At 36.8% G+C, this 14,293-nt stretch overlaps 1 protein-coding gene across 1 annotated transcript in view; it reads left to right on the plus strand.

The window, feature by feature from the left end:
• Window positions 1-14,293, plus strand: part of LOC121426099 (late secretory pathway protein AVL9 homolog) — a 45,135-nt gene that overhangs the window by 4,000 nt on the left and 26,842 nt on the right. The window contains exons 2-3 of the mRNA XM_041622254.1: window positions 8,944-9,064; window positions 12,291-12,376. Coding sequence (XP_041478188.1) covers window positions 8,944-9,064; window positions 12,291-12,376 — 207 coding nt within the window. The remainder of the gene's footprint in view (window positions 1-8,943; window positions 9,065-12,290; window positions 12,377-14,293) is intronic.

The raw sequence follows: 14,293 nt of genomic DNA on the forward strand, positions 1-14,293 counted from the left end.
ACAATAAACTTTTTGTCAGGGTGAACTTCCCCTTTAAACAGCTAGTAGTAAAGTCAAAGTGAATAACTTAGAATTTCTAAAAACATGAATCTCTTGTTTCAACTTTCTACATGTACAGTAGATCAACCATTTCCCCAAGGTGATGTATTGTTTTGCTTTGCCGTTTTGGTGTTTTCTGGTCTTTAGATTTCTACCATCATAGTTTAATTTCTTTTTTTTTCACATATGGACATTTCAGCAGATGAAAAATATGATTTACCATTTTTTGGTCAATTATGAGGAGGGATTTTTATTTTTTATAGATGTCTATTTGGATGAGTGAGACTGAGCGCGTAACAGCAGCTCTTTCCTCCTCTGCACTCTTTCCCGTTTTACTGTTTATTTTGATTGTGTTTAGTGTTCAAACTGTACTAGGACCTTCATTGAGTGGTCTGGGCTTGGCTAGATCATTTTATTGCTGTTCTTCACAAGATGTAGCTGTTCTTTTGGGTTGAAATGTTTGGACATTGGTTCTCTTAGCAAGGTAGCAAGCAGCCATTATTGCAGTACAGAACCAGTAACTGGTCATTCAACTAAGAAATTGAAGTTAATTCCTCTTTTGATTGGAGTTACTTTCACAATGAAGGCTATTCAACTTATTGTCCTGGTGATTTCATTTCAATTCATTGCTGGATCTTCTTACAATGGACATCAACTTCACTCTTACAGTCATGACCTGAAGAATAAAGAACACCCACACAAGGGCTTTTGTGGAAGGAGAATAGCCTACTACAGCAATGCTGTATGTACATTCCAACTTCAACTTCAACTTGCACAGTGTGGAGATGTTCACATGAACCCAGGACCAACTGGCGTTGAAAATTCATCTACGTCAACCAGTCTAGATCCCACCTTGCCTGTTCAAAGAGCATACACGAGTGCACAGCTTTGCAACCTACGTCATCATGTTGCGTACCATCTGGAACCATGTGTGAGGGAAAGAATCAGAGATCTTAAGATTCATAGAAAAGCTAAAACTAGACGTGGCCACAAGGGTGGAAGGAATCGGAGGCGCCATTTTGTCATTCCGAGAGAAGTTGATCAGAATTTTAAAAAGCTTGGGGACCAAAACCTTGCTAGTAATAGCTCAACAGTTTATACCACTTCTGAAAGCCACTCTCTTGAGCTGGAGCCTTCTTCACTATCATCGGAGGAGTCTTTGCCTTCAACGTCACTGATATCAGACCTTCGGCCTGGGCCTGATCCTTCATTGTTATCATCGTTTGGATCTTCACTAGGCAATGATAAGTGTACTTTTGCCTTATGGAATGCCCGTTCGCTCAATGAGAAAACTCATGTGCTCTGTGATCTAATAATTGAGAGAAGCATTGACATCTTTGCTATTACAGAGACCTGGCTGACAGCGGATTATCGAAGTCATCACATTTTGGCAGATTTACAAAGTACACTTCCAGACTATCAGCTGCACCATGTGCCACGACTAAACAGGAGAGGAGGGGGAATATGCATCTGCCTTCGGAAGTCATTTGATGTTCGATTGTACGAAACCAAAGTATTTGAGTCATTTGAATACATGGACTTGATTATTAGTTCCAGTAACTGCTTACCTGTTCGTTTTGTAGTAGTCTACAGGCCACAAATGACTTCAGATAAGCGCTTGACTGTTCCTCTATTCTACAATGAATTTTTACTTCTCCTGGAAGACATTGCTTTACATCCCGGTTTTGTCATGCTGTGCGGAGACTTTAACTTTCATGTGGACGATGCTTCCAATCAAAATGCTGTGGTATTTAATGATATCATTTCCTCGGCTAGCTTCAGTCAATTGGTGGCAGGTCCTACGCACGAGGCCGGACACACCTTGGATCTTATCTTGACACGAGCTTTGGATAACTTCGTCAATGAAGTTAAGACATCAAATCCTTTGCCATCAGACCATGCCGTTGTTGAATGTTGGTTGAACTTGAGTAAACCAGAGCAACACAAGGTGAAGGTCAAATTTCGCAAATTTCGAGACATGGACATTGATGCCTTTCGATCTGATATTCGTTCGTCAACACTCTGCGTCACTCCATCTTCTGATCTCAATGTTCTCATCGATCAGTATGAAAATGTTCTAGCAGATCTTATGGATGTCCATGCACCTGAGACGATACGAGAAGTTCGAGCCCGTCCCCATGCACCATGGTATAATAATTCCCTCCGTAAAGCTAAACAGGATCTGCGTAGATGGGAACGCTTGTGGAATTCATCTAAACTTGAGGTATATCGACAAATCTTCAGAAAGCAACGTATTCTTTATAAGAACATGCTTGAACAGGCAAAGAAAGAATATTACAGACTTTCTTTTGAAGGCTGTAGTGCACGTCAACTGTTCCAGAAAGTTTGTAGATTATCCTCGCCATCTTCAAGCAAAACCCTTCCTTCAAACGAGGGTATGAACAGGCGCCAACTTGCAGAACATTTCTCACAGTTCTTCTCTGACAAAATTGACAACATCAAGTGTGAGTTGGATATGATCTGGGACACGTCTTCTTTTGCGTTAGCACCTGTAAGTTCACCTAAACCAGCCACTGATGTGCCACCAGGAGAGCATCCTTGTATGTTAGAGTTTGACTGTGTTACTGTTGAAGCAGTGAAGAAATTGATTATAGATTCCCCATCTACCTCCTGTGAGCTGGATCCTCTACCGACATGGCTTGTCAAGAAATGTGTGGATGAATTGTCTCCTGTGATTGCTCGAATCATCAACCTGTCATTCAGAAATGGCCACTTTCCAGATTCGCTTAAACAGGCAAATGTCAATCCTCTTTTGAAAAAACCTGGACTAGATCCTGAGGTGCTGAAAAACTACAGGCCGATAGCTAAACTGAAGTTCATTGGTAAGATAATTGAGCGGGCATGTGCTAAGCAGGTTCATGCTTATCTCTCATCCAATGATCTGTATGGCAAAACACAATCAGCTTATAGAAAGGACCATAGTGTTGAAACAGCTATGCTTCGTATCTACAACGACCTCCTGCTAACGGCTGATAAGGGCAAGGAAGCACTTCTTGTGTTGCTTGATTACTCTTCTGCTTTTGACTGTATTAATCATGATGTTTTGCTATCTTGTCTGTCCTCCAGATATGGTTTTTCAGGTCTAGCATTGAACTGGTTCAACTCATATGGTCATTTTCAAACAAAAGTGGACATGGGGGTGAAAATTAAAACATGCTAGAAATCATTAGGCTTTAATGTTTTTTGAAACTAGACATCTTAAAGTATATTATTCCATTTCAGTTACATAAAATTATTAATTATGTCTTGAGATACAGTGAATTTTATGCAAGGGAAATTATATGTTAAAAAATGTTGATTTTTGCATTAAAATTCACATATTGCCTATCACAATATAAAATTTGTATTAGAAGCGCATTTGCTGGCAAGATACAAGCTGTGCATTGTATCTAACTCCTAAATAGCAAAAAAAAATTATGTGAAGTGTTTTTCTGAAAATATAGGGTTTCAAAGTTTTCAAAACTGGTTGTCGTGTCACTCACGTTTTAAATACAAAAAGTTTTCTAGAGCTGTGCATTCTGAAAATTAATTAATCCCAGTACAGGAGCAAATACAGTTTTCCTGTACCTTATTGTATATAAAGTAACTTGGTCTAATGTGTTAAGGTAAAGCTGAAATTAACTGTTAAAGTTGTGTCGTGTCACTCACAATGTCGTGTCACTCACGAAATGTCGTGTCACTCACGGTACTATATTGTGTATAAAAAAGGACATCCAGTAATTTTTTAAGCGTTTTACCAGGGATACAGTTAAAATGTTATTCCTGACATCATTTAGGCCTATTTTAGGCTAATAATTTCCTCCATTTTCCTAATTTCACTCCTTTTTATGGAAATATTGCATTTGACATTGAGTTCATCTATTTTCTCTCCTCTCCATGGAACTTTGGTTTAAAAAATCCTGTCAATTTTCCATTGGTGTGAAGACTCAGATCCTAATTCATATTTTGGTGAATGTACTGTGATTAAGAATGTAATAACATAATCAATCAACACAAAATTACGAATGTATCAAGAGAAAAACCACTATACTTTAGCAATTGACATATTTACAATGCATAAAGGGTTGGTGATGGTGATGGTTCAAGTCATACAGGTATGACTTGAACATTCTCTCTCCATTTACAGAAATGAGCAGAAAGTTCACCTTTCTTTTTAGCAATGTATTTCTTTGTTATACTCATTAAGAAAGCTAGAAAAGTCAGTGATCTTATTTTGAAATTTGCAGAAATTTTAGTGGTAAAGTAGTGTATGAGATATAAGAGATCTCCATGAAAACCAAACATTTTTTTCAAATTCAGAAAGAAAATTTTTTTTTTCCTTCTAATTGATTAAATCAACCTTTTCATTTGCCATAAAGCTTGTATTCCAGGACATGAAATAAACAAATTTGCAAGAAAACATAAACATTTCAGGTGAGAATGTCTGAGATTTGATAGAAAATTTTGGATATTGCTTGAAGCAGTTACATGCCAAGTTCAAAATCATTATTTGTTCGGCCACCATTCATACTGCTAGAGATTAACTACATGTAGGGTCTGAACAGCAAGCTAACGTAAGCGGGCCGATGTGTGTTCAGAGCAGATTTGCATTTACACATATTCATTACAACAAAATGATGCATGTTCATGTAGGTCCCAACAAGTCCCAACTGAGACTGCATTTTGATTTGAGCATCTTTGGATGGGTTGCCATGTATGGGTAGATCTTTTTTTTTTTGGGGGGGGGGGTACCCTAATAAGAACAGAGCTGGACCTTGAGGAGAAAAAGCTATTGAGGTACATGTTGTATAAAGGGAGGCTGGTTGGGATGCTGAATTGGATTTTAGGGTGACATCCAAGGGCTTAGAAAAGGAAAGGCTAATGACTTGTAGTTTTAGGTAATGCTGAATTGTAAACCTGTAAACTTTCATATACAGATAGGAAGAGTTAAAAGTTTTGAATGAAATCAGGCCACAAAAAGAATGTTTGAGTTGATGTCAATGCCAAGACCACATAACAAAGTGCCTCCTCCTCCTCCAAAGAGGAGTGGTAGAAGCCCTAGTGTGACAATAATGTGGTATGGAATAGAGAATGTGAGTTGATGGGTAAATATGACCATACATGTAAACCAAGAATAAAACATCAGGATGACATATTATCAACTTTAAAGAAAGCAGTTATTATGTAATTAAGCTTGTTTTTTGGTTAATGGTATTTTACTTTTGTACACCATGCCAAAAATACTTTCATTGTTGAGACAAATGTTGTATTTTTGCACATGTCGTGTCACTCACGTTTTGGATGTCGTGTCACTCACGGTACATAGGAGGGTACCATTTTCCATAGAGAAGGTTTGATTGATTCTAACTATATGTATCAGATAGGTACACTATTTATGTCCAGTTACTGGTACTCACAGTACTCCTTGACAACTAGTTGGGCACGAATCCAACCATATGTGTTAATGGTCAGAAACCCATGTCCAAAATTTGTCGTGTCACTCACGCACCATTTTTTAATCATATCTACTATAACGAATTGTTGAATTCAAATCAAACTCGGAGTGGCCCATGCCAGTCCTATATTGTATATAATATAGTAGCCATGATTGATTCATAACCTTTAAGTTTGAAGATATGAGCCCTTAAACCTCTCCGATTGTCGTGTCACTCACGTTTGAAAATGACCATATATTAGAAATCGTTCTCAGAGTGTAGTAATTGATTGTGTGTCATCTGCACCAGTTTCGTTGTCAGATGGCGTACCTCAGGGTTCTGTAATGGGACCGCTGTGTTATATAATGTATACTGCTTCTCTAGAATCCATTATTGAGGAGCAAGGTACAGTGTATGAGCAGAATTGTATATGCAGATGATACCCAGTTATATATGATGTTCTCAGATAAGGACCGTAGTTCAATTATCTCTAGGATAGAGTCTTGTTTAGATGAAATTATGAAATGGTCAATTATGAATGGTTTGAAGTTGAATTCTGAGAAAACTGAAATCTTGCACATAACATCGCGTCACAGAAACTCAGATAATGTCTCAACTCTAAATGTTGCTGGTTCTATTATTCAGCCAGTCTCCAAGGCACGGGATCTAGGGGTAATTGTCGAGAATGAATTAGGAATGAAGTCCCATGTTAACTATATTTGTAGGGCTGCTGCAATTGGGTTACACAAAATTGGGAAAATGAGAAAATATCTTGATAGGAAAACAACAGAAAAATTAGTACATGCCTTCATCTTAAGTCACTTAGATAATAATAATAGTTTACTATTCGGAATACCGGAATCGCTTCTCGATAAATTACAACATATCCAAAATTCTGCTGCTAGACTTATAACTCGAAAAGGAAAATTTGAACACATCTCCCCTATTTTATCTGACCTTCATTGGCTACCCATTCGATCAAGAATCAAATATAAACTTCTCATATTAACATTCAAATGTATTCATGGTATTGCCCCTGCTTATCTTCAAGAACTTGTCCAGATTCATAAACCTAAGCGTAATCTCCGTTCTGGCTCACAAAATCTCTCTGAAATTACTGTCAAGACCAAATCATATGGGGATCGGGCTTTCCAGAAAGCTGCACCAGCACAATGGAATTCTCTTCCATCGACATTAAGAAATATTACCCAGCTTGAGAAATTCAAAGTTCAATTAAAAACCCACCTTTTTCAGAATGTTTGATTTAGTCACTCGCGCATAGAGACCTGTAAGTGTTATGCGTATTTAAGAAATGTACTATTATTATTATTTCTTTTATTGTGAAATGATTATGACCTATTACAATTACAATAGATTATGGACACACTTCAACCAAATTTCTACACTGAGTTTAGTTTCAATAGGCATGATATTTTCCAGAATAAAATCAGAATTCTGATTTTTTTTTTAATAATAATTTTTTTTCAAATTTTTATTTTTGTATTCATTACAATTTTTTTAAGTGTAATCCTTTGCCCAAGAACATTCTCATGCTGTTTTCTACTGCTTTTTAAAGTCGAATGATAAAACTATCATGCAGACTCACCTTGAAAAATCACTTTCGATTTCTTTACTATGCAAGAGCTTGTAACCCCTTCGTCGGTGACTTAGCAACCATTGGCTATTTTGCTGAGGGGAATATTATGCCTGCTTCAAATGTCTCTTTAAAAAAATATTGACGTTTATAAAAATTCTGAAATTGATAATTGAAAGATTTGAATGAAATACAAGGCCAAGTCATCTCACCCTGAAGCTTTCATAGTGGATTTAATATTCTGGTGCACAATCATTAACTAATGAAAATATTGATTATTTTATAATTAAAGTTATGAAGTCCCTTCCAAAATTAATTTTTATTTAACTAAAATTAATGCACAGGTCTGGATTTTTAAAAATACATGTACCGAACCAAGCTTTTGTGTTCGGTTCAGTTTGGTCCGGTTCGGAAGTGTCAAGTGCAGTGAACTTCTGTATGGTTCGGCGGTTCAGCTACAGTTAAATCCCATACAGTCGAAGCAGGGACTGGTTGTTTGTACACGTTGCAAGTGTCACAAGTTTGTTAAAGTGACAGGTCTGTCTTGGAGTTTTGGTTCTTGCTATGAATCAGCTGTTACTATTGAAGGGAAGTCTTTCTCCCAGAAAGAGGCTCTACATGACTCAGAAAGGTTTCAAGTTGGTAATGCATCCCCATATTCAAACCTTTAGCCTATTTTTACTGTATGTGTGTGCTCTACTTGCAAACTTGTCCTTTTCATTGCAAATAAACATTTATTTTCCTCCATTTTACAAAATTTCTTCATTTTTGTTAACAAGAATTCACATGAAATCAATTTCCATAAAGAATCTAAATATATACAACATATATCAACATATAAACATATGTATAAATATATACAAAAGAAAATAATATAAATATATACATACATATATTTGAGGTCAAATACCTCAAAATAATAACTTTTATAAAAGTCTGTACTGTATAGAGCATCCCAGAAAAAATGAAGCAGGGATTCCATGTCTTTCTCATTGAAATACAAAAAAAAAAAAATCTAATCTATTTACTTGTACATCATAAAATTATTCCTCTATATTTGATACCAAATATGAAACAAAAACTTCAGGCAATCATGAGCAAGACAAATTAGAAAAAAAAATGTATTGTCAGTATCTGGGGCCCGTTGCATTAAACTTTTTACCTGAGAAAACTCGGGTTGTTTTACCAGAGTTTTTGCCCTGTGTTAAAGTCAATGGCAGAAATCAGACTAACCTTAGTTTTCAGTTTTTACCAGAGTTTTCTCAGGTAAAAAGTTTTATGCAACAGGCCCCTGGTTGCGCAGAAAAATTGGACAGAGTTGGTTCACATTCGGCGATCGTCTCATGAGCATTTCTTTTGTTATTTTTGTTAAGTTTTTTTCTCTGATCTCTGAAATGAGAGTGGATTTAGATTCACTTGTGAGTTTCTGCCTAAATTGTTTCTGATAGGCCTCAATATTCATTTTTTGTAACTTGCCATGTGTGAATGGTTTGCTAAGCTGCTGCTCTCAAATTAAAGGCGAGATTCCACTCTTACCATACATGAATTTCTTATCCATAACTGTCAAATTTATTGTAAGAATATATTTTTTAATTGTGAAATCTACTTGTGAATTTTTTTGGTGCACTGTATAGTGTTACTATTTAGTGTTTCTCATTCACCTTTTTAACGATCAAAGTGTTTTTTTTTTTAAATCAAATGTCGGCTCAATCCATCCTTTTGTATATCAGGAGTATTTCAAAACTAGTGAGGTATGCATAACCATTTGGTTGAAATTTTAAAGACCCCCAGTACTCCCTCAAAAGTCCCCAAATTCTCCAGGTTAACAGAGGTAAATGTATTACGATGCTTATTTTCTTTCTGTTTATGACACAGGTTGATTTTTCCTACCCTCCTCTAGTAGAGGGCAGTGCTGAAGAGAGCCATGAGGTACCAAGTGAATGGAAGCATCTCCCTTTCCTTGCCCTACCGGACGGAGCTCATAATTTTGAAGAAGGTGAGATAGACCTTAATCATATTCCTCCCCTCATTCTTTTATTACTTTGAAACCTGATATAGTTACATGTACTTTATATTCTCCATAGGTGCATGTCATTATTCCATTTCATGGGAAACGGGATGAAGACAAGGGCCCGTATTCTGAAGTCAGGTTTAACTTAGACCATGGTCTAACCCTGTGCTAAAATTTTCGGAAGCCAAAAGTGTTGAAATTTTTATGAAGTTGGATGTTTCTTATGTTTTCTGTGCTCTTTCCTGATTCATCGATGGTGAAGACAATTATTCTATTTTAATATACTTCCTATTGCAATTATGAATGATTTGTGAGCCAAATGAGCTGAATTATGATATCTCTCCTGTTAGTGATTTATGTAAGAATTGGCTATCCATACTTAGACCACAACTTTAAACCTGAGTTTAAGTTAAACCCGACTTCAGAATACGGGTCAAGGGGTATTTAATGCATTTGTGGTGTGAAGGATGTACATTATTCACTAAAACTGTGTTTTATTGGAATACCGATTTTACATCGAAATTCAATTCGATCAGGTACCCGATAGAATCATATATACAGTTGTCCTCAAAATTATTCATACCCCTTGTGGAAAAACATTCTTTGGTAGATTCTTTACTTGTAAAAGCTATTATGATGTAACTTTCTTTGTATCTTTTGTCTGCTTGTTGCTATGCATGATTTGACATATGAGCTGGCAAGTCTTCATTAGCATAATAATAGATAGGGTCGAAAGTTATTTTTTGCACTTGTTCAGAATTATTCATACCCTTGCCAATACCTCAACAAAAATGTCCTTTTATGACAATGCACATTATTTTCACTGTCTGGGAATGTGCTATTCTTTGTTCTATATTTATTTCAAGATGTTCCAATGAATTAAATACCCTCTTTGTTAAACAAGCCATTAAACAATGATGGAAAATAGCATCTTTCTAAAAGGGTATAAATAGAGGAAAGCATTCTGGTAATTCTCAGTCTCTGATAATCATGGCCAAGAAGAAGGAGCTCAGTGAGGACCTACGGCAACGTCTTGTGAATGCCCACATTGAGGGAAAAGGTTGCAAGGCCATTTCAAAGCAGTATGACGTCCCTGTGGCAACAGTCCAGAGCATAATCAAGAAGCACAAGAGGTACAACACTGTGAAGAACCTTAGTGGGCGTGGCAGGAGGTGCAAGGTGTCTCCTAAACTTGCCAGGAAAATCTGCAGAGAGGTCAACAACAACCCCCGGACCACAACCAAGGCCCTACTTGAAACGCTTGACCGGTCAGGGACGAAGGTGTCCCGGTCCACCATCGAGCGAGTCTTGCACAAAGGAGGTCTCCATGGATGCAGGCCTCGGAAGACACCGTTGCTCAGGAAGAAACACCTGAAGGCTCGACTGGCCTTTGCTAGAGGTCATCTGAAGCAAAATCCAAGCTTTTGGTCAACCATCCTGTGGTCTGATGAGACGAAGTTGGAGTTATTTGGCCATATGGATGTTGAATACGTCTGGAGGAAGAAAGGGGAAGCATACAATCCAAAGAACACTGTGCCAACCGTCAAGCATGGTGGTGGGCACATAATGCTATGGGGATGTTTCTCTTCCAATGGCACAGGGAACCTCGTTAGAGTCAAAGGAATCATGAAAAAGGAGGATTACATCCAGATCCTTGATGAGAACTTGAAGGAATCTGCCGAAAAACTCCAACTTGGCCCCAACTGGAAGTACCAACAAGACAATGACCCAAAGCATACCGCCAAGCTGGTGAAGAAATGGTTCAAGGACCATGATGTCAACGTCCTAGAATGGCCAAGTCAGAGTCCTGACCTGAATCCGATCGAGAACTTGTGGCGAGACCTGAAAGTCAGAGTGATGGCTAGGAACCCGACCAACCTGACCCAGCTTGAGGCCTATGCCAAGGAAGAATGGGCTAACATCCCGCAGGAGACGTGCAGGAAGCTTGTGGACACTTACAGGAATCGTCTAGAAGCAGTCGTAAAGAACAAAGGCTATGCTATTGACTATTAATGAAAGACATTGGACTCAGAAAACCTAGGGTATGAATAATTTTGAACATGACATTGTTTGAATATCTATGAATAAAATACCCCTGAAAAGAGAAATTTCTTGAATTGTGCATTGTTATTCTTTCACTAGTAGGTCACACAGAAATCATAGAGAAACTTGATAAAATGCATTCATTTCATCACAAACATGAAAAATCACAAATATCAACAAGGGTATGAATAATTTTGAGGACGACTGTATATGCTGTCTTGTTTAAGACCTTCTCAAGAATGGAATGGGCTGAGAATATGGATTATACATGGATATTATGCAAAAGTGTAGACATCATTAAATGCATTCAATATATGGAATGCTTTCAATGACTTCTACACTTTTGTTTGATGATGCTCGAGTAAAATATATTACTGACCCTTTCTAAAGCATTAGACAGGCATTACATACTTTAATATTCATCATAATTATGTAGTACAATGTATATGTATACTGTATAGATGATAGCATTTTCAGAATGTGGACTTGTTATACAGCTTTTATCCATTATCCAGCATTTAAAATCCGAACTGAATAAAAGATTACTGTTGAGTTTAATAGAATTTGCATGATATATTACTTCTAATTTGAAGGAGAATGAAACCTTTGGAACAAGATAGCTTATGTGAAAACAGAAAAATCAAAGAAACAGATCAACGTCGGAAGTTTAAGAAAAATTGGACTGAGAAAGTTATGAGCATTTGAATATTGTGATCACTAATGCTATGGAGATCCTCACATTGTTAATGGGACAAAGATGTGTGATGTCATTTGTAAACAACTCCCCATTACTTTTATATGTCACTTCCCTCTTTTATCACATATATATCGGTAGATCATTTGTTCTTTCTGTAGGAGGGCATTTTCATTAAAACCTTTAGTATTGACCAAAAAAATAAAGTGAATGGTCATTTGCTCATGCTGTCCTACATGTACATGTAGTTTGATAGTTTCCCAACCCTACCTTGAATTGTTGACACACCAATTAATTTTGAATCTCCACAAAGTAACCTGTAATTCAACTGCTCATGTACAACAATAAACACCTCTTTCTATTGCTCCTTTGTAAAAAAGCAAGATCATATCATTGCGTGCTATTAAAGATTATTAATCTGTAAATCTTTTGCATCATGTTCTATCATATCTTTTATTCATTACTTTTTTTCAGACACCATATTTTTTCATCTGCCTGGCAGAGGGGAGTGTAAGTCTACGATCTATGGAGTATCGTGCTACAGGCAAATCAAGGCTCAGGTAGGCTTTTAGGTTCATTTTATAGGTGGTTTCAGACCTCCTTGATCACAAGAATCCCTGTTAAAGGACAATCTCTTGCCCCCCGTCTTTGGAACAAACTCCCTCCATTTCTTCGTAACCTCTCTTCTCTAAACCTCTTCAAAAAACATCTCAAAACACACTTATATAACCATAAACCTTAACTTGTCTTATGCAATTAACAGCGCTTTGTATCCTCTGGAAAAAGCGCTATATAAATCCAATTATTATTATTATTATTATTATTAATTCCACCCCAACAAAAAGTTAATTTGAATAAAAAGAGAAAAATACAACAAGCCTAACGCTGAAAATGTCATCGAAATCGGATGTAAAATAAGAAAATTATGACATTTTAAAGTTTCGCTTAATTTCACAAAACAGTTATATGCACATCCTGTTCGGTATGCAAATTAGGAGACTAATGACGTCATCCACTCACTATTTCTTTTGTATTTTATTGTATGAAATATTCTAATTTTCCCCTCATTGTCAAGTGAAACAACGATTAATTCCTCCCTGAACATGTGGAATCAGCATCGTTTAACTATATGGTTAAGTCAAAGTTGGTCCTTATTGTCAAATCCGTAAAAAATGAAATATTGTATAATTCACACACTAAGAAACAAAAGAAATTGTGAGTGATGGACATCAACAGAATCATCTGGATGTCACTGAGTTGTGCATATCACTGTTTTGTGAAAAATAAGGGAAACATGAAAATGCCATAACTCTCTTTTGCAACATCTGATTTTGATGAAATTTTCATTGTTCTGCTAGTTTGATTTTTTTGTGTTTATTCAAATCAATATTTTTCTGTGGTGGACTTGACCTTTAAACTATTAAAACTTTTTCAGGCTAAAAAATACTTGGTAATTATTCCCACATTCACACCGCACCAACACTTACCCTTGTAACAAGCTCTTAAAGTTACAAGCATTGGGAGTACGGTCTGATATTAAGCAGGCAAGGTGTGAGATTCAAATCACTAGCTCAGCAGCCACCCATGGCACCCGCCCCGCATGTGCTGGGCTATAACACATTGCTAAGCTACCTGCGACCTTAGAAAAAATAAACTCTCAAAAATAATCGTAATTTTGACAAGTATGGTAGGGGGTCCTAAAGCTGCGCGGGTCCTAAAGCTACGCACCACTCATCGCGCATGCAGTTTTCAATGGCAAATGCGCACTCTGTGTGTGGAACTGTGACTGCAGAGTGATGAACAATTCCTATTAATTTTTTTCTACAGAGGCTGCAGTAAATCTCTAAATGCAGAGAAAACCAGGAAGTTTGGAATTATATTCGCTTTAATTTCATTTTATCCTATAATAATTTGAATATATTTTAGAAATTGAGGCACAGGAAATACTATTTTTTTTGCATGATAAATCGAGTGCATAGCTTTAGGACCCCTTCTACATCGGGCTGCGAAATCAAGAGGTGTTCGAAAAACACGACGGGATTTTCGTATTAGTGAGTTTTGTGATATTTTCTACTTGGCTAATGATCTTTAGAATGTTTGCCACAAATCAGTGAAATATAATTTGTTGAAATATTAAAATTGGGACAGTTTTTATTGTTTGAAAACAAAGTGCGTAGCTTTAGGTCCCCCATCATACCTACTACATGTATTAAGCACCTTAGCGGGTATTTTCTTTTGGGGATATTACACATTATTTGTTTTCACACCAGTGCCAAAATTAGGGGTAGACTAGGACAAAATTCAGGAATTATCTGGAACTGAAAAATTTGGAGGCGGTCTGAAAACACCTATTGTTACAGGTCATCTGCAATACACCACTGATAATACTCTTAGGTGGTTTCAAACCGCCTCGAAGTTCGTCAGTTCCAGGTATTTTGGTAATGTGAAAGCAAATTAGGCGTACATGTAATCTCCCC

Source organism: Lytechinus variegatus, chromosome 13, assembly GCF_018143015.1.
Source record: "Lytechinus variegatus isolate NC3 chromosome 13, Lvar_3.0, whole genome shotgun sequence".
Lineage (NCBI taxonomy): Eukaryota > Metazoa > Echinodermata > Echinoidea > Temnopleuroida > Toxopneustidae > Lytechinus > Lytechinus variegatus.